This window comes from Eremomyces bilateralis, assembly GCF_010015585.1.
Source record: "Eremomyces bilateralis CBS 781.70 unplaced genomic scaffold P152scaffold_1, whole genome shotgun sequence".
Classification (NCBI taxonomy): domain Eukaryota; kingdom Fungi; phylum Ascomycota; class Dothideomycetes; order Eremomycetales; family Eremomycetaceae; genus Eremomyces; species Eremomyces bilateralis.
Window position 1 is genome coordinate 744586 of NW_022985067.1, and position 19756 is coordinate 764341.

At 50.3% G+C, this 19756-nt stretch overlaps 8 protein-coding genes and 1 non-coding gene across 9 annotated transcripts; 5 read left to right on the forward strand and 4 right to left on the reverse strand.

The window, feature by feature from the left end:
• Positions 1–280: 280 nt before the first annotated feature.
• P152DRAFT_453663 (uncharacterized protein) lies at positions 281–2009 on the reverse strand. Its single transcript, XM_033678424.1, has one exon. The coding sequence runs from the start codon at positions 1772–1774 to the stop codon at positions 416–418; it is 1359 nt and encodes a 452-aa protein (XP_033538687.1). The 5' UTR covers positions 1775–2009; the 3' UTR covers positions 281–415.
• Positions 2010–2027: 18 nt separating this feature from the next.
• Positions 2028–2116, reverse strand: P152DRAFT_t7. Its single transcript has one exon. It is a non-coding gene; the product is annotated as a tRNA-Thr (tRNA).
• Positions 2117–2655: 539 nt separating this feature from the next.
• On the reverse strand, positions 2656–5922 carry P152DRAFT_7071 (uncharacterized protein). The gene is made up of 3 exons (XM_033683185.1): positions 5425–5922; positions 4306–5325; positions 2656–4257 (listed from the first exon to the last, which is right to left on the reverse strand). Exons 1-3 carry the CDS (start codon positions 5788–5790, stop codon positions 2794–2796), a joined length of 2850 nt encoding a protein of 949 aa, XP_033538688.1. The 5' UTR covers positions 5791–5922; the 3' UTR covers positions 2656–2793.
• A 3356-nt stretch (positions 5923–9278) lies between these two features.
• Positions 9279–11775, forward strand: P152DRAFT_7101 (putative ATP-binding cassette transporter). The gene is made up of 3 exons (XM_033683187.1): positions 9279–9929; positions 9979–10237; positions 10289–11775. Exons 1-3 carry the CDS (start codon positions 9481–9483, stop codon positions 11513–11515), a joined length of 1935 nt encoding a protein of 644 aa, XP_033538689.1. The 5' UTR covers positions 9279–9480; the 3' UTR covers positions 11516–11775.
• A 183-nt stretch (positions 11776–11958) lies between these two features.
• On the forward strand, positions 11959–13198 carry P152DRAFT_453666 (uncharacterized protein). The gene has a single exon (XM_033678425.1). It carries the CDS (start codon positions 12036–12038, stop codon positions 13095–13097), a length of 1062 nt encoding a protein of 353 aa, XP_033538690.1. The 5' UTR covers positions 11959–12035; the 3' UTR covers positions 13098–13198.
• Positions 13199–13226: 28 nt separating this feature from the next.
• Positions 13227–15136, forward strand: P152DRAFT_510367 (uncharacterized protein). The gene is made up of 3 exons (XM_033682654.1): positions 13227–13514; positions 13690–14124; positions 14183–15136. Exons 1-3 carry the CDS (start codon positions 13474–13476, stop codon positions 14946–14948), a joined length of 1242 nt encoding a protein of 413 aa, XP_033538691.1. The 5' UTR covers positions 13227–13473; the 3' UTR covers positions 14949–15136.
• A 600-nt stretch (positions 15137–15736) lies between these two features.
• On the forward strand, positions 15737–16568 carry P152DRAFT_7129 (uncharacterized protein). Its single transcript, XM_033683193.1, has 2 exons — positions 15737–15849; positions 16000–16568. Exon 2 carries the CDS (start codon positions 16019–16021, stop codon positions 16352–16354), a length of 336 nt encoding a protein of 111 aa, XP_033538692.1. The 5' UTR covers positions 15737–15849; positions 16000–16018; the 3' UTR covers positions 16355–16568.
• A 58-nt stretch (positions 16569–16626) lies between these two features.
• P152DRAFT_504466 (uncharacterized protein) lies at positions 16627–17723 on the reverse strand (the record flags this gene model as incomplete). Its single annotated transcript, XM_033682374.1, has 3 exons — positions 16627–16945; positions 16994–17213; positions 17264–17723. The coding sequence occupies 3 exons, from the start codon at positions 17721–17723 to the stop codon at positions 16627–16629; spliced, it is 999 nt and encodes a 332-aa protein (XP_033538693.1).
• Positions 17724–18362: 639 nt separating this feature from the next.
• P152DRAFT_7140 (uncharacterized protein) lies at positions 18363–18954 on the forward strand. Its single transcript, XM_033683196.1, has one exon. The coding sequence runs from the start codon at positions 18498–18500 to the stop codon at positions 18840–18842; it is 345 nt and encodes a 114-aa protein (XP_033538694.1). The 5' UTR covers positions 18363–18497; the 3' UTR covers positions 18843–18954.
• Positions 18955–19756: the final 802 nt, after the last annotated feature.

Genomic DNA, 19756 nt, shown 5'->3' on the forward strand with positions numbered 1-19756 from the left:
AGATGGTTAATGCTCAGTGGAAATAAACGGAAGACGTCAACGACGGCGCAAGGGTGGAGGAGCGGCTCTGTTGTGATTGAGCCGCTGCGGCATCTTAGCAAAATTCGGTCTTATGAAGCAATCTAGACCCTCCAGTGCTTGACCATGGCATTTGATCCTCGACGCCTTTCTGTAATTATTATGAACATGCAGATTACATTGCCATCGCACAAACGTGAAGCAACACGTCGCAGTCAGTAATTGATTAACTCCATGTCATATCCCAATGGCCATGACGAAGTCCTTTCTTTTTATTAATATATGAGGCCTAGGTCCAAACCCCACCCTCACTACCGTTTTCCAATCATGACTTGCCGAAGTCTAAAACGAGTAACTTAGTTTATTGTGTCTAGACTAGTTCATCAAGCAGTCATGTCTACGTCCCTGAAACCCAGATATCAAAAACACAATGGTAGATCCCAGGGGCAAATGACTTGACCCTTTCAATGTGCTCCAGCTGCACATCCGATCGCTCTCGCTCACTAGAGATTGAACCCCTTTGGGCCTTGATGGCATCGAACAGCTTCCGTATTTCGACAACCACATCCCGCGCTTTAGCCTCGATGTCGGACTGCTTCACATTCTCGTGGAGATGAAGCCATCCTCCTAATTTTGGATCCAGTGCTTTGACCGCAGCCGACCATGACGGCCCGGAGGATGGCAGGTAGCCACAGTTGACATGCCGTATCGGTGGCCACATGTGTCGAGTTCTTTCCAGTTCGTCGGCGGCATATTCATTCGATTGGTGGAACATGACGAGCCTTGGTGCCGAGCTTTGCTTCTCATCTTCATGATCTTGAACACGCCACTCCTCAAGCACGGGGTCGTCGTCGGATAGCGAGATAATCTTGCATTCCCATTTGTTTTGGACCGCACCACGTCTAAACGCTTCCACTGACCAGCCGTTCACTTCCCAGGCGAGGATCGTATCCACACCAGCTTTGGCATAGCAGAATGAGAAGTAGCCGATTCCAGCGTAAAGATCGACAGCTGCGCATCCGGTTCCAGCAGCTTGACCTTCGTGGACAGCGGATTGAATGGCCGGGAGATTGAGGAGTCTTTCCTTCTCTCGTGTGTTCCCCCGCGAGAACATGCAGTGGATTGGAGGGAAGACGTAAGATATCCCAAACTGCTGCACTGTGGCGAAGAAGGTCTGCGGGAGGGCCTTATGATTTGGCCACGTGCGGATCCTGTCAGTGTTTGCGGTTGTATTGTCCTCTAGTGGTCCGAAGTAGCCATATAAAGGCTGGATTTTCGCAGGTATGCGAAGAAGGGTTGCTTGCGATTGATCGAGTCCGGAACCAAAGTCATTCGAAGCCTCTTCTTCACCATACTTCGATTGAGTCGCTGGAATGGTGCCGTTATAGGCAATGTGAGTAACCCTGAGCTCCTCCGCTAATATGCGATAAAAGGATGAGGCAGTCACCGACTGATGCGCGTTGAAGAGCTCCCCCCAGGCACCTGTTTCGAATAGACCTGGCCGAACCGACAGCAACGAGCCATATACGGTATATCTTGATAAAGCGTTGACCAAGGGGAGGGGATCAATGCGGTCGATTTCAATGCTCCCCGGAATGCTGGATTGGACTTGAAGAATCCATCGCTGGACAGCTTTCGACACCGGGCCAGGAATACTCCGTTTGTGGGATCCTACATTCTTTGATTTCGCAACAGCGCTGTGATTATCAGAACAAATCGTCGCCTTCGAGCGGCAGAGATTTGCATCCTCCGTCATAGAGCAAGCATCCAACAAATGCTCCCCCCTCCACTAAGTGCCACCTGAGAAATTTTGACGAAGAGCGAGTGGTGGCGGTAGTATTGAAGGAAGGAGGGCAACTTGGTGTTCCAAGGAAGCTTCCACTCGACTTGCAGACCACCAATTTCCGTTTCTTCCAAGCGACTGTTGGAATCTCAAGACGGCAAAAAAGGAAAACTGGTCATCCGAATAGCATTTACTAAAGTCAAAAGAAAAAAAAAAGCAAAAGAAATGCCGACACTCAGATTTGAACTGAGGACCCCGTCATATCGAATTGATGAGAATACGAGTGACGAATCATAACCGCTAGACTATATCGGCAGCTTATATTTAAGATTTGCGCTCTGTGATATATGATCCACACTACTTTTTTGGACCCTCTGTTCCATAAATTTATTTCCCCACCCTGGGACCAAAATCGATGCAATTCATTGAATGTGTACGAAACCTAGAGTAGATGCTTAAAGCCGGTAAATTTATCAGGAACGGATTCAGATCATGGAGATATGATAGGTGCGGATCCCATACACAGATGGGACAGATATATCACGCCGTGTTTCCTCCAGGGCTGTCCACCATTCTTCCCCTCTGTCTATGAATTCACCTGACTTCACCGGATTCTCAATCACCTCATCAAATATCGAAAGATAGCCTGGACAAGTTTGTAAATTACCATTGAAGTGATAAAGCGTCCTGCAGTGGATACAGCTTTGACTAAACATTTATGATTCCATTAAATCCAGAGCTACGTACGAGAAACATTGGAGGATATATATGCACGAAAGATCCGAATCCCACTCAGTGACGCCACTATCCAGGACATAAGAGAAGAAGGATAGATAACGCTACAAGAAGATTTTGTACCGCTCGAATGGCCAAATGGCGGACATGTTCGAGAGCGGCAATCAAAGTTCAACGGAATACGCCCATCAAACGAGCATCAGAATCGAAGGAACAGGAATCTTCATGTCGAGCATCATGTCACTCGGAAAGTGCGTCTAAACTACCGCTCGCTTCACCTTCTCCTGCCCAAGCCCCATCACGCCTTTCGGGAACTTCGTCAACGGGGTCTCGACCTGCATGTCGACTCCCTCCGAACCCTGTTCAGTCTCCGCCTCATCCTCATGGATTCGAGTCGGCACATTCGCCTTGTTCTCATACGCCTGCAGGCTATGTCTCTCCGGCGTCGCCGCCGAGCTCGCGCTCATCATCGACATACTCGTGCTGCTCCTATTGTGCACTAAATCCGGCGTCGGCGGAATGGAGCTGACGCGTCGATCGCGGTCTACGTGCAAGTGATCGTCCTCGTGGCCATCATCCGACACCGCGGTCGCCGACCCCGCGGACGACATCGAGCCCTTGGACGGCTTGGTGCGGGCGCGCTTCCCGTTGCTGCCATTGCTGACGCGGCGCTCCTGGGCATCGGCTTCGCTCCCATCGTCCTCGGCGCGCTGCGCGAGCTCGAGTCCCTCGACGGCGGCGGCGCACTGTTCGGAGATGTTCCGGATGATGTAGGCGATGGCATCGGTCTTGTCGCGGAGGTGGCGGTCGGCGACATCGGCCATGCTGCCGGTGGAGAGGCGGTTTCGGGAGAGGGAGGAGTCGAGGAGGCGGCTCTCCATGTCAGGGGTGACGTCCTCGCCGTCGAGGTGCTTGCCATCGACGGTAGAGGCGCGGGAGATGGAGCGAGAGGAGGGGGTGATGGACGGAGCGCGACGGGTGGAGCGGATGCTTCCGTTTTCCACCGTGCGCTTGGCGCCAGAGTCGGATCCTTCTGCTTCTTCTTCCTCGGGCAGGTCTTCGAAGCCTTCTTCGATGTACTCGGTGAGTTCTGGCGCGGTGGAGAGCGTCTTGACGATGTGCTCCATATGGTGGGCTTGCCCGTCGATGAGGGCACGAAGGTGCAAGACCACGCGCTGGGCCTCGTCGCGTTGACGGACAATGGTTTGGTTGGTGTGTTCGAGGGCACCAAGAGATTTCTTGTTGCGCTTGCGTTCTCGCTCGAGCTCCTCGGCAATTTCTTGCTGTAGGACGAGAGCCTCGAGAGCATCGTCTCTCTGCTTCTCTGTGCCGGACAGGCGGACAGTGAGGCGGGCAGCGTCGTCCTTCTGCTGGTCGATGAGTGTGCTGAGGCGGCGGTTCTCCCGCTTGTGGTTCTCAATCTTGATCTTGAGCTCTTGGGTCTCCTTTGTAAGCTGCTCGGCAAAAGCCTGGAACTTGAGGAATTGCTGTTTCCAGCTCTCCAACTCTTCGACAAGGAAATTGTTCCGCTTGGTGACCTTGTTGAGCTCGGTGTCCATGCGTCCCTTGAGGTTGATAAAGTCTTGCCAGGCTTCCATGGCATCGCGGGAGTATTGGTTGCGCTCGCGAACAATCTCGTTGAGATGACGCATGGAGACCTTGGTCATCAGCGGCTTCTTGACGGTTCCACCAAAGACAGCCTTTATGCCAGTGTTGCGACCCTGCCAATGAGTTAGTTTATTATAAATAATAGCCGGTGATCCACATACCAATTTCTCGCAGACGTGGTCCATGACATGCATAACACCATCTTGGTTCCACCAATCCGGATCTTGAATGCTCTCGACTTCGCCTTTCATGACGATAATTTGACCGGCCGGAATCAACTTTCCACCTCCGTAGGCGGATCGGAGATGCTGCGGCACGCCAGACGGGGTGACTTCACGGTTCAGTGCCTGGGTCAGGCGGTTGATCATCTTCGTTCGCTGCTTAGGGCTCAAAGCAGTCGGGGGGCTAGAAGTGAGGACGAAATTCCTGTCCAAGTCGACGACAAGAGCGTCAGTAGGAGCCGTGAAAAGAGACTTGCATTCAGCAGTAATGCCCAGGATGTATGGGCCAGGCTCCTGAACCAGCTCCTTGACATGGCGAGCGTGGACGACCGGAACATAAAGTCCGCTCCATTCGTAGACCCGGACGGAGAATCGGATGGTCTCCGCAGCGACCGTCAACACTGCCGGATAGTGGGAGATGAAGATGATTCGGCGGGTTGGAGAGACAGCAGCCTCAATGACACCAACAATGTTCGGGATCGACAAGCAGGCGAACAGCGGCCACATGGCGAAGTTCTGGAAGCCAGTCGGAGACGAAGGGAACTGGTAGCAAAGGGCGTAGTCCTTCATGTCGATGCGAACGAGATCGTTCAAACGGGGAGCCGGGAAGCTGAGAATGCGAGAGACCTCTTCGGCATGGAAAAGATTGGTGGCCTTGTTCCAGTGGATCCACATGCCTCGAAGGTAGTCACCAAGGAGGTTGTAGAGCGGATATCGCGAAAGGAAGCTCAGGCAGTATGGAATCCAATAAGTCTCGTCGCCGTTATCATAGAAGTCTGGCTCAGTCCTGCGCCGAAGGTCACGGATAGTCTCTGCTCGCTTCTCGTCGGCACGCGACCATACGCGAAGAGCAATTCCATAAAGTGTATGGGACGAATCCTGCTGCAAAACGAACGAATGGTGGACGCAATGCGGCTGGACTCGGCCGGTGCAAATCTCCACATCATGAGGGAAGCACGCCTGCACAAAAGGATATCAGCATCTTCAGAAGCAACAATTGATGTCTTATCTTCATCTCGGAGTTCGGGAGAAGTGTAGATTATCAAAAGCGGAACATACCCTCATCGATGCGTGCAATGATCGTGCAATCTCGTTATCTTGCTCGAGTCTTGGGCTGCTTCCCAAGATCTCTGGTAGCCAGAACTGTCCAACCGCACCCTTCATGTGCCCGATCTTCCCCTGACTTGGCGGCGGCGCTCGCACCCATTGTGATGGTTCCCGGCAGAGACCGCAGACCATGTACGCATGAGTGAGCGTCTTTGGGGTCCGTTGACCTGGTTTGATATTGAGGGTTGAGGGCAAAGGCTGGGTGATGCGGGAATGAAGGGATGAGGTGCGAGAGGGAATCATGAGGTTAGGGTCGTTGTGATCTCGAGTTGAAGGCCGCTCGCCGGTGCGAGGGCGAAGACTAAGTGAAGGTGCCATATTCAACAAATCCTATGATTGTTCGACGGTAGTTTCGTAGTTGTGAACGTATGGTTTTCCAGTGACCAGCTTAAACTGGGACGGAATGTTCTCTCAATTAGGTCCGAGGTTCAAAATCAATTGACCTTAGTTCTCGACGTTTAAGGCTTAGATATACTGAATATCAGCTCTGTGGTCTCTCCAGCGGAACCAACGGAAGCAAAAAGACGCGTTCAAAGTATCGTTTCTCCAGACGGTCAAAGAGAGTAAGACGGACAGAGCCGCATGAATTATCTGGAGCAAATGGAGAGAGAATTCGAAGCTCGAAAGAAAGAGAAGAGATGCTCGATACCGAGGGAGATAGATGATGGAGAAAAGGGAGATACTCACCACCACCAGACCCGGAGCAAGGAAACGACACGGGCAGACCACCGAGGACAAGGACCAGGATAGGGTGAGACGGACACAAAGCGTCCGTCTCGGCCGCGAAGTGCCATCAATCATCAGGGATAATAGGTGATGGGATCGTGGCGCTGATACACTTTGCTTCTTCGGGCAAGGGGTCGAGGGGCTTGCCGGCTCGGTTGCAGGCATTTGGGGACATTTGGGGACCTTTGGGGTGGGTAGAGATGCCCTCGTCCCTGACAATCCCACCTGGACGGAGTTAGCTGCATGCGCCGGTCCCAGGGGCAAATTGACTATCCACTCCCCCCAAGTCTCAATTCTCAAAAGTCGCAAAGATAAAAGGCTCTAGCTTGTGGGCTATCACTCATCAGGATCGCCCAAGTCCCAAACTGCCGAAGACCCCACGATGTCACCACAGTTGACAGGTGCGGCTACTGGGGATTAGTGACGTTGCATATCTGATGGCGATTGAGAAATTACTCAAGGAGAAACAGTCCATTTTCCCTCTCGTTCTCAATCATGTAGCGGAACATTTTTAATCCCATCGTGCATGCCGGTAGCTGTGTTTACCCGTCATACAGCCCGTTGCATGAAACTGGTCGTTCGATGAACTCCACGTCCCCAATAATGCCCTGTGTCCCGTCGAGAATGCATTCCAGATCGACATGTGCAGTGACCATAACAGAGAGAGCTAGGCCCCGAACGCCGAAGTGATGCGAGAATTGGATGCATGATTGACACGGGTACTATCAATTGGCAATTCTCAAATCCTGAGACGTCCACAAAATCGATGTTCTGAGCTAGACAATATGGCATGCGTGCGATAGGCGATAGCCCATAACTCGTAAGGAAGGCAATACATGGTCTATCGGATAACTGTTCCTGAAAAATCTAGCAAGGAATGGCGGCATCGCGGGAGGGAGATGTGAAAGGGTTCTCAAATCAATTCCAACTTTCTAAGGGGTGGTGATTCGGAATACCGCGGCCAATGGGGAGGTGTTCCCTGCGCCAGTAACCACCACCAGCCCTCACCATTTCCACCGACCCCCAAACCCTGCTGATGTCTGGGTTCTGTGGGAAATTCGTTGATGGATCCTTGAGACATTGGGGGGCAGGGCCAAATGGCTTGGTCGTGAATGGAGAATCGGATGGTTTCAGGCTTGCTTGAGAGGCCAACTGACCAGCCGAATTGACTTTGAATTCATCTTCTGGTCCATCGACTTGCTGTTCAATTATTGAGTTCGAATGCTGAATGGGTCCCGGAAGTTTCAGAGTCTTGAAGCCGCAAGCACCAGGGATATGACCAGTCCAGCAAGTAATCATCTCTCGTTCAGTCGTTCCCGAGTCGTGGTCGGAGGAATTGATATCCACTTTGCTGGGTTTTTTGCTGGTATCAACGAACTCTAATTTATCACAGGGGCGGGCCGACACCCCATCGTTTCAGAACCGAGATGGTTATAGTTACTTATTTTATCGACTCTGGTGCGGCGAGTTCCAACCAGGAACATGGAATTTCGCGATTCATCACATCCAATGCATATTCTCAGTTGTGACTTAATTATGCCTGTTACGCATCGAATCCTAGGTTTGTCCATGAACCTACTTCTTGGCTATTGGGCCATCAACCGTCCAAGACTGAGTTGTTAAGATATTGTCGATTGATAATAGCAGAATGGAAGTCTCCGGATTCAGCAGGTTGTACGGAGGTATTACTACCACCTATCATCCGCAAATGAAGTACACCTGGCATACTCATGACCGAATGCATCTATCAGATGGCTGTCGTGTAACTTTGTTCCCGCACCTCGACTATTATGGCATTAATATGGCAGCATTATGCCGTTCACATCCTCTCTAACGGTATACGAAGGAAGAAACGCCTTCACGAGCTTCCCACGTGGGTTACCTTGTTCCAAATACATATCAATGAGTCCCTGCCTCAGTCATGATGTTCTAAACTCCCAAACCTACTATACCCCGCTCCTGGTATGACTGAAATTCTCATTGCATTTTCCAAGTCTATCCAGTACACCGATGGGATCACTCTTTTCCTCCGGGAGAGAGCCTGCGGTGATAGCTCAAGTCCATACCATACCCCAAACCCCTGCTCTGGTTTCTGGAAGTAGCATGATGAGACTTAGTCTAGAACTAGGATGCAACAGAAACCCTTTCAATCCTTCCTGGATGGACAAATCCACCCAATACCGGCGCTGCCACAACCGAACTGATACTTCTTCTACGATACTGTCATGGACCCCAAGCTCTTAGCAGAAGTTGTTGGACTGGAACAAGAGCCGGAGATGATGGAAGCCAAAATCCAACAGAAATGCATCAAGTACATTGGCCACTAGGCCGTCTTATGACCTGCCGACGGTATCATCTGCGGAGTCGTGTGGTGGGTATGTTCCGAGCGTGGATATTACGCAACGAATTTAAGTCCATGAAAGCGATGCTTATCGTGTGGGCCTTGTATGGCCAGATCCCAGAGGTCGAGAACAGTGAGAGACTAGAAGCGTTCTCTTTTGTATAGAATGGAGCCGGTGATCTGTTCAACATGATGTGGCGCAAGGAAGCGGCCTTACAATGGATCGTTTACCTTTTGAAAGGATATATTAACGAGATCGAAAGGTCCAGCACTCCAAATTGGAAATTAGGTAATATGCATCATACATCTGTGATTCCCTATCACTTGATGTGGTGTCGTTGGACTGAGAACCACCTGTTATCAATCTGATTTTTGACATTCGCCTAACCCCCAAATCTAGACTCTGAAGGTTCTTGCGGTTCTAGATCCCTTCAGATATTATTAGGTTCGGACACTTCATCGAGAAATTTTTCAAAGCTGAATCGGATACTTCCTGCGTACTAAAATCTCACTTGAGGCTGAGACCGGATACATAATCTCACTTATTAACTAATAGGGCTGAAGCAAAGCACATAAAATCTCACACGTGGACGAAGTCGGAAACATATAACACCTAGCCAGCCACGCAAAGTTATTCGACATACGGCATACCCGATACTTGCACTTTAGGTTAACTAATCTCTAACGATTAATCGGAAAGTTTAATCTTGGGGGTCGGTGAAGCTGTACTGATGCGGTTCCCGGATACAAATGGCATTGCTACTTCGGCGACATTGGGTAGGTATGCACTTGAGGTATCGTCTAAGACACCAGTATAAGTAGTTGAGTTTCATCATACTTTACGTGTCGATGATTTTAAATATGCACTTCGTCTAATATCCTTACTCACTTTAAGTCACTATTTCATTTGGTTATATTTCAAAGTTCCGTACATAGCCTGAATGTCCAGCAAACCAGCAATGGTCGTGTCAGACATTGACTCCGATGGAACACAGCGTGATCTAGAACTGGGCCACGCCAAAGGCGTCCATCTCGTGAACGATGTGGTTCGCTCCTTTGCTTGGAACAGCCTTGATGTCCAGATCAAGGACCGTAAAACGAAGGACCCCCTTTCCATCCTTTCCGATGCGAGCGGCATTGTTCACCAGGGAGAGATGCTTGCCATCATGGGACCGAGCGGATCAGGGAAGACCACGCTGCTCAACGCCCTCGCTCATAGAAAGGCCGCGGCTGGTGCAACGACGACGGGCGAGATCTTAGCAAATGGCCAACGGATCGACCAAGATATACTTCGGCAGCACTCCAGTTACGTGGAGCAGGAGGATGCCCTGATCGGAAGTTTGACAGTGATAGAGACGATGAATTTTGCAGCTGGTCTCGCATTATCCAGGTAAGCTGGATTTGTGTATGGCTCGATACAGATAACTAATATTGCCTAGTTCGACTACAAAGAAGGAGAGGAAGCAACGCGTCCGGGACCTGATAGCAAGCTTTGGCCTACAAGGCCAGGCGGATACAATTGTTGGAACCCCCATCCAGAAGGGTCTCAGCGGTGGCCAAAAGAAACGACTTGGGGTTGCAAGCCAGCTTGTCACAGACCCAAGGATCCTTTTCCTGGATGAACCGACAAGTGGTCTTGATTCTGCTCTCAGCTATGAAGTGATGAATTATATCAAAGAAATTGGGCGGAAGAACAAGGTGAGCCATATCGCCTCCATCCCTACAAGTCGAGGTGCTAACTTCGTCCAGCTTATTATCATTGCGTCCATCCATCAGCCGTCGACGTCGACGTTTAAACTATTCGATAGGCTCTGTCTCCTTTCCACCGGCAAGACATGTTACTTCGGTTCCCTCCCAGAAGCACATCCGTATTTCTCCAGTATTGATTTCCAAATGCCTACGGAGATTAACCCAGCTGAATACTATCTGGACCTAATCAACACTGACCTGGCCCAGCCAGGGGATGAAGTGTATCAGCGAGCCCAATGTATCGCTCGAGAGTGGAATGAAAGCGACCGTGGAGTTGCGCTCAAGAACGAAATCCAAGCCACTATCGACCTCGCCAAATCCGAGAAGAGCATTCCGATTCTTGCGGATATTAGGCTTCATGAACCAAGCCTATGGACGATCACCCCTGTCCTGCTCCATCGATCGTGGACTAAAGCGTACCGGGACTTCGTCGTATACGGAATCCGTATCGCCATGTACCTCGGACTGGCCATTCTCATGGGCACCGTCTTCCTCCGATTGAGCAATACCCAAGCGAATATCCAACCATTCATCAACGCGATCTTTTTCGGTGGAGCATTCATGTCGTTCATGGCTATCGCCTACGTCCCTGCCTTCTTGGAGGATCTGGCGACATTCAAAAAGGAACGAGCAAACGGGCTCGTTGGGCCATTGGCATTCAACATGGCCAATTTCATAATCGGCCTCCCATTTATCTTCCTCATCGCCGCTCTCTTCTCCATCGTCGAATACTTCCTCACGGGCTTTAGACAAGAGGCACAGGCATTCTTTATGAGCACACTATGGCTGTTCCTCGACCTCTTGGCTGCCGAAGCGCTCGTGGTCCTCGTCTCGTCCATCTTCCCCATCTTCGTTCTCGCTCTCGCCGTCACCGCGTTCGCAAACGGGCTGTGGATGTGCGTCGACGGGTTTTTAGTGCCGATGAACATCCTCAATCCGTTTTGGAAATACGTCTTCCACTACATTGACTACCAAGCATACGTCTTCCAGGGGATGATGGTCAATGAGTTTAAAGATCGGGATTACAGGTGCACCTCGATAGACGCGGACACTTACCATTGCATGTACCCAAGCGATCTCAACTCCAAAGGCAAGATACGCGGCACTTCAGTGCTAGAGGCCTTCGGTATCAGCGTTGGTAAGGAAGCGCAGTGGGTTGGAATCAGCATTGCCATCATTGCTGGCTATCGGATTCTAGCCTATATGGTGTTACGATTGCGGAAGTAGTGGGGTGACAATATTGGATATCATTTTCGTCCACAAACTGGTTATCAGCAAGCATCTAGGGCGAAGATGCATTGCATAACATAAATGATGAAACGCCATGTCGTTGGCGACCTACCGGTACTTATGCCCATGGATATCAGCCAGAGAGAATTCGACTAGAGCTTTGCTTGCATTGGTATACATTGAGATACTGTATGCAGCTCGGTTCGAGGATTAGTGTGACTGCATCGTTAGAGCTATTGTTCGATTAACCAAATTCCACTGCATTAATTGCGCCTAGCAACCGTTTTATCCGTTGGTCTTGTTCCGATCCTGGATCATTGGCTTCGATTCAATCCGAGCGGTGAGGATGGCACCATTTCCGGTGCCCCCCGCCACTATGTCTGTACATTTGTCGAGAAGAACAGTCGTGCATAATACCGGCATGGCATATATACTAACTAAAGTCTCTTAGGATATCACTATTTTCTCTCCGGTTTCATGGGCAGTGGTCGGTTTCTAGGCCACTCTGAAAAGCACAATGATGTTCAAACATTCTCTCCTGCTCTCTCTTCTACCTCGTGTATTCTCCGCTATACCACCTCTTATCACCCTTGAGGACCACTACCTCTCCGATGTCATCCCTGTCTCTGAATACCATGCCGACTTCTTTGCCTACCAGCCAGCCGCCGTGCCTGCCTTGCGAGAATGGGACGCCGTCCGCCTTGCCTCCATGGATCGCGGGAACGTGTCAATTCAAGTGATCTCGCATGCTCCTGATATTGGTCTTTATCCACCGAAGTATGCCGTCGCCGCGAACGACCAGCTCGCCGCCATCGTTGCCACTCATCCAACCCGATACCGCGGCTTTGCCGCCCTTCCACTGGCGCCCCACTACGCACGAGCCGCCGCCGAGGAACTCCGCCGCTGTGTCAACGAGCACGGCTTCCTTGGAGCCCTCATCGACAATCACTACAATGGCTCGCACTTCGATTCTCCCGCGTATGATCATATTTGGGCGGCGGCGCAGGAATTGAACGTGCCGATCTACATTCACCCGACGTGGCCATCTCCAGAGATGCTGGAGCGCTACGGCGGACCACTCCTATCGGAGCTCGCGCGTTTGGAGCTCAGCACGGCACTCTGGGGGTGGCACAGCGATGTCGGACTGCATGCGCTGAAGCTGTTCGCAGCGGGTGTGTTCGAGCGATTCCCGCGCCTGCAGATCATCATCGGACATTTCGGGGAAATGATTCCGTACATGCTGGAGCGCGACGAGAACATCTCCTCGCGTCCGACTTACCGATTCGGCAACGGTACCAGGAGCTGGCGGGAGGTGTGGAACGAGAACTTCTGGGTGACGACAAGTGGGATCTGGAGCCAAAGCCCTATGGCGACGCTTCTACGCACGACGAAAATAGACAGGATTCTGTTTAGTGTTGACTATCCGTTTGCGAGTAACGAGGCGGGGCTAATGTTCATGGAAGACTTGGAGGCGAGCGGGCAGGTTGACGAAGAGGATCTGTGGAAGATTGGAAGAGCGAACGCAGAGGGCCTTTTGGGCATCAAACCCATAAGTCCTACGATTTTACGAATGCAATGATAAGTGGCGGTATTAGCAGAGAGGTGCTGTAGCAAACGATCTCAATTCTCGAATCGTCACATAACAAACATAGCAGCCAATGAGAGACTAGAGTTTGCCATCATAAGGAACTTTTCTACATTCTGTGAACTTCGATATCTCCCAATGGCATCCACCGCATGGTCCAAATTCATTCTCATTGTTGCTTCTAATCTCTAATCCTATTACATCTATATATTTTAGCCTCATCACGGAACTCCTGGATCACTGATTAGGAAGGGATCCTGCCCAAGCCTCGACGAGACACAGATGAGCACCCCTTGAGAGTTCCGCGCCCCGACAAAAACTTGAATCCGAGCATCACTTGTTGCTGAAGCACATTCCCTTCATTCATAAAATGTCCGAACCCTCCCTTTTAAGTGAGATGTGTAGCATCTGGTAAGTCCAATATTCTCGGTCTTAAGAGTCTATTTCCTGCAAGGCTGTGCATCCATGTCGAATTCTTTGGTCCTCAAGTTTGTTGAACCATATCTCCTCTAAGAGCTTTGTTTTCGAAGATTATTCTTCTTATTTATGGAGAGACTTTTTGATCAATTATCTCTAACAGACCCAGCACAACTCAAAAACCCAAATACCGTTGCCCCGGCTGCTCAATCCGCACATGCTCGCTGCCATGCTTCCAGCGGCACAAAGCATGGGCGTCCTGCTCAGGCAAGCGGGATCCGGCCAAATACATGAAAAAGAGCGAGCTCTCGACGGAGCCTGCATTTGATCATGACTATAACTTCTTAGCCGGGATCGAGCGAGTGATCGATAAGGCCGAGAGAGACGTGGAGAGCAGAGGAATGGAGAAGGCGGAACGCATGGATAGGGGTGGAAGGGGGTTTGGTCGGAGAGGTGGAGGACAAGGCACGACGGGTGAAGCAAGGGTAGCTTTGAGGGAGGAAACGAGGTTGAAGGATGCAGTGGGAAGAGCGCAGGTCATCTGGGAGAGGGCACCGAAGGGGATGGCAAGGAGGAAGATGAACCAGAGCCATTACTTGAACCGGTGAGACGCTTTTCTTCGTTTATGATGCTGTTCAACCCAGAGATACTAACAACCCTAGATCCAAGCGGATAAGGTGGATGGTGGAATGGATTCACGATGACGGGTCGAAACGACTAGGCCATATGATCGAGAATGAGTCCCTCGCGGATGGTTACAGAGCGATGATTGAACCGAAAGAGTCACGATCTTCCAAGAAGAGAAAGCGGCCATCGGAGGGCGAAGGGCCAGTCCATAATGAATCGCAGGACGGAAATCTACCGCCCGATCAATCGCTCCAGCCTGAGCCCAACGAGGTGGAGGTTGCTAAACAACCTGATCAACCCACTTCGGAGCCTACTCCGAGCCAGGGGCCAGATGCGAACCTCGACACAGCTGGATCGAGGCTAAACGCACACTCTACAGATCCTGAGGACCTTATAGATGAAGGGCCTCCCTCTCACTTCCCGGACCGCCATTTCTATCTTCTCATGCCCCAAACACCAGGGAAGCATACGGTGCTTGTCCCGCTATCTGCGCAGACCATTCTCTCCGAAGCTCTTCGCGGTCGCGTTATAATGGAATTCCCCACCATCTACGTGCTACCCCAACTGCCCGAGGAGTTGCCAGAGCCGTTTGCGCTCGAGTCCAAGTATCTGAGAATCACGAGGGAGCAGGAGGAGGAAGTCCGAGGGTTTTTCGGCGACCTGGACCCTCTTCCGAACGCGGCTACCGGTAACTCTGAGTTTTCTGGCGTATCAACGGATGTGGATAACAGTCGGCAAAATTTGGATGGGACGCTTGCTGAGACCCTCGCCAAAGACGTTGGGGGTTTGGGCCGTAAATAGAACATTGCTTAATGGTCGAATCTCGATCTAGCGCTCCCACGAGAATCAACGTCATATATGAGTTTGGTACTCGAAAAGGCCCTAAGCAGATAAGCTCGGAGTCAATAGAAACGTTATCCATAATTAAGGCTTGGGATTTATTTGATCAACGGAAGGCAAGACCCCATGATTTGCGGTAGTGACCTATGACACATTCGAAAACGGCTCGGAAATAATAAATTCGGAATGCATGGATAGCAGATCGTCAAGTTGATTCACCATGTAGGGTGCCAAGTGTAAATCGTCAACAGTTAAAACTGGCCCGGTTTCCAAGGACCGGGGGTCTACTAGACTACGACTACACGGGACACTTCCAGCAATGCCACACAACTCCTGGGCGTGTTTGGATTCCATTCCTTCGGGTTCCTAGTCCACCAATGTAGTCAACATATGGCAGTTTCCCCCTGTACTGATTTTCATGCCAATACGAGGCTGTGGTCGCCGATGACGATGGTACAACTCCAAACATTGCACCAGCCTTTAATTATAAGTATAGGCAGCCCAAGTCATAAGTTGTTTAACCGTCCGACGTTTGATAACCCAGAGCAGCACCTGAAGTCTTCCCTTGCTGTATCGAAGAGTCACTCCGAAATATCATCTTTCTTTTTAAGTACTAGATACCGAATCTCCCAGACAGTTACTTTGAGTCTTGCAAACATGGACAAACTCCTACCTCCCAACCCATATTGGCCAGGCCGGGTTCGAAATGGCATGCGCGTCCTACTGGTCATTTCAGTCCTGGTGTTCATCTTCGCAGTCCTAACCATTACTGCGTTGGGATACGCAGGGACACGTCCCTATGATTCACATCCGCCGGTGAGGAATTACAGGAATACCAAGTCGTCGAGATCTATAGAGTACAGCTCCGGAATTTCATGGAACGAAGGTGCCAACAATATAGCGTACGTTGATTTTTTACTATTTTATATCGCCTAGCCGTAGAGTCGAACGCCATCCTTTCCAATCCAACGTACTAAAAAAGAAAGACATAAACTAACGATTCACAAAACAGCGCCGAAATCTTCGTCCGCATGAGCACCATTTTCGTAGAGCTGTTCCACCTTCCCATCTCCTTCATCCTGTACCGTCGCGGCGGTCACCACCCCGTCGCAGCGCTCGTCATGGCCATCCTACTCTTCGGCGGCTGGGTCAACATTACGTGGCTACGGACTCTCGACTTTCTGGCGTTAGAGGTGTCCGTCACGGACACCTGGTTGGGACTGAGCTACTCAAGCGTTGCGGTTGGATCGTTCATCAGCCTGACGTACACGGTGTACCTGGGGTATGCTGCTGCAGCTGTGCACAAGTGGAGACGGGTGCAGAAGGAAGCGAAGTACGTCACCAAGGGCGGCGAGTTTGAAAGTTGAAAGCGGTGGTGTCGATGCGATCAAGATGGGGAAGAAGGCTTAATGCGAGCCAGCGCATGCATGACATGACCTAGCGAAGAAGAATAGGTGGCCAGAGCATCATAATGTCTAATACATGTTGTCACGGATGTGAAGATCCACGGTCAGGGTTATACGATGGAAACTGGCGTCATAGGGATCCTCTGATGACACGAGTTACGGCGTAATGGATTGTGAGTGGCGAGGTTATAGTACCTACAGTATATAATAGCAAAGGGCAGGTTATCCCTCGTTTAGGCGTCAAACTTTGAACCACCCCGTGGTTCACGATTTGGCAGTTCCCACCCTAAACCTGCTAGGGAGCGGTGCATACCTTTGCTTATCAGCGACTCGAGAAAGCAATCGCGGAAATCAACATCTTCGGTCGATTGAATAAGGGACATCCAAGATGCCACTTGTGATGAGTGAGACCTCAACGAGGCAACATAAACCGTTCGATCTTCTTGAAGGATTTGACTTGGGGTTAGGGCAAGATCGGGAAGTTGAAGAAAGCGAGGCAAGCGACCGGCTAGTTGGACTGGGGCCTTTCCAGCAAAGCCCCAATCGATGATCCTTTCGTCGTTAACAATCTAAGCATGCTCAGTCTTAGCAACTACTTACCCAGTAACGTTGTGTTCCGAGTCAACAAGTATGTTCAGTGGAGATAGGTCTCCATGATCTATGGCAAATGGTGCGTTCTCCAGTTCTGGGAGCAGCACCTGAGGGAGCAGCTTCCTCTGATCAAAGCAGTCCTGCTCAGTCAACTCGGGAAGTTTGCCATTGCGAATTCGGTGGACTTTGCTATCTATCAATTTCAAGAAGAACGGTGTGGCGGTGCCCCCTAACATTTTAGGTAAGTGGATGCACCTGGAAAAGGCTCCCTTAACACACCATTTTCCCCGGTGCACTCGATGAGGGACAATTGTATCTCAGCGACTTGACGGAGTACCTTATCCCGAACAGGCCTTGGTGGGTAAGTGGTAGACCAGGAAAGGGGTGAGCCTTCGATCCATACCAACGCGAGAAACGGGAATCCAACCAAATTTTCGAATGTCAAGATGGATCCACGGGGTTTCGGTGCCCAGGGAAAGCCCTTCTCGCCAAGCTCTTGAAATATGTTTCGTTCACTTCGAAGGAGACTTATAATAGTGTCTTGGGAATCACTCCGTACATGGATTGGAAGGCATATAGCCCAGCTTTCTCCGTTCAAGAAGTCTACCTTGTAGACGCGACGCTGGCCGCCGTCGAAATGGCGTTCATTCAGAACTGGGACTTCGTTGTCGGGTCGAAATGCAGAGACAGCGGCAGGTATATTTTCCGGACGGAAGTTGTACGCCAGGTTCGACTGCATCGTGTAATAGCTGCCCTAATGGCTTGTTCACGACTCAAGGAGACTTGCGAAGAGCGGAGCGGGAGACCTCTGTGAACATGAAAGTGGAACACTACCCGAATTTATGTCCCCAGCGGTGTGGTAAACATAACTGATGCGTCCAGGAGAACCTCTGGTGGTGTGAGACCGGTGACCTGGATGGTGGGATGCATTATTATTGGCTAACTACCAGCAGTTTTCGTCATCAGTTAACAGAACCCGAAATGTATGGGTGAAGAAATAGATTAATACTCAACCTGAATCATACACTCAGAGCGTCTAAAACTCTCATTCTCACCTCTTTAAATATAGAATTCGCCTTTTATACTCTTTTATGTCGGTGTGATTCTCCGTTTTAATAAGCCGGAGGTGGACTCTACAGCTAGGTAAAGGACCATCAATTTCTTGTACTACGTTGCAGTAGGTTGTTTCATAGACAACTCAACCCAACCCAAATATGATGGCCCCTAACTTTTATGAAGTCTCTGTCTACCACCGTGTTTCTCTGGGAAAATTGTATGAGTTGAGCAAATAATTTATTCTCGATTGTTATCGTCGTATCTTAAACAACCCTGCAACCCGCAACCATGAGCTGGTCGCCCGGATCCATCAGTCATTTCAGTCGTAGTTCATCCCCTCAAAGTGCTCCTATACTCTCGTGCTTCCAGTAAACCCCAAGATGAGTGGGATGGCACTCCAGGAAGCTTGAAATTCAAATCGCATCGTCCTCGTGCTTCTTATTCATGACCTCTGACTATGTCGCATTGCCACCTCCTTCATGACCCCCTTATTTCTTGTCTCTTTCATGCCCCTCAATCCATCCCTATTCCCTCCTTCCGCCTCAACCGCACGAGAAGCAGCCGTTGGTCCCTCTGTATATGCATGGGACTAGCCCCCATGACGGGTTTGATGACCGGTACAGTACGGGTGTTTCGTATGTGGCCGGCAGTTCCTTTTGCTCTTGTCACGGCAATGGTGACTATTGGTTCGGGGAACCTTATCCATCCTCTCGTTTACCCTCTGCTCTCCACCGTTCTCTCCCACGTTCCCTTATCCTTAATTTCCTCCCTAGTTTTCGCTACAAGATATACAGCCCTGTGACTTGCGAAAGACACAATTTCGGGTATAACACTGGTCTTCGTGGGTGGTACAGTATCCTGGATTTACTCTCCACGCATAAGCCAGATATCTTTGCAGACATTGGTGAGGGTCTTGCTCCTCTTATTTCTTGGTTTTGCAATTATCGTATTTACGTCCGTCTAGGACGTCGGGGAAGAATTGTTCGCATATGGTGCGTGGCCATCAATCCCCTCCACACTCGGCGATGACCTTCTCTACCCTCCTATTCCTCTCTTTCATCCGTATATCCCTCCCCTGTCCTCAGTCTGTGACTTTCGACTTACGGGTACTCTGGGCATTTTTGTGACAGAAGATAGACGAGATGGTGTTCGTAACATTGCACTTGGTGCGTGGTGCAATATTTGGCCAAGCCTTTCTTTCCAACGGCAGTTCGAAGACCTCTCTGGGCACTTCAGGTATTTTGCAGCCTCTTCTTACTTGCATTCATCACATCATCGTCGCTCACTTTGCTCCGGCAACTATTTCATTTGCACCTCCTGCGTGGTTATGGGTGAAGGGATATGGAGAATCTGAGCTTGTCTCAACGACACTCGGGTAAAGAGTTGGATTTATGCAGAGCTTGCGGACATGTACAAAGCATGGAAAGAACCGGTGGATACAGCTGGGAAGTTGTCAGAACTTGCGGACGAAACAAAGCTGACAACCGTTAGCGAAGGCTAAACTCTCCATGTATGCAGATTGTAGATGTCAATGATCTTGTCCCTCGATCTAACATCACAGGGCCTCGATTCAGCCGGTGGTGTCGCTCATACGAAAGAAGTTAGTGGAAACATGTCTATTCAAAAAGCGAAAATGGATGGATCGATTCAAATACCCGAAAGAAATAGATGAAGTCAAAAAAACCACATCAACCGATCGTAGCCATTGTGAAGTGT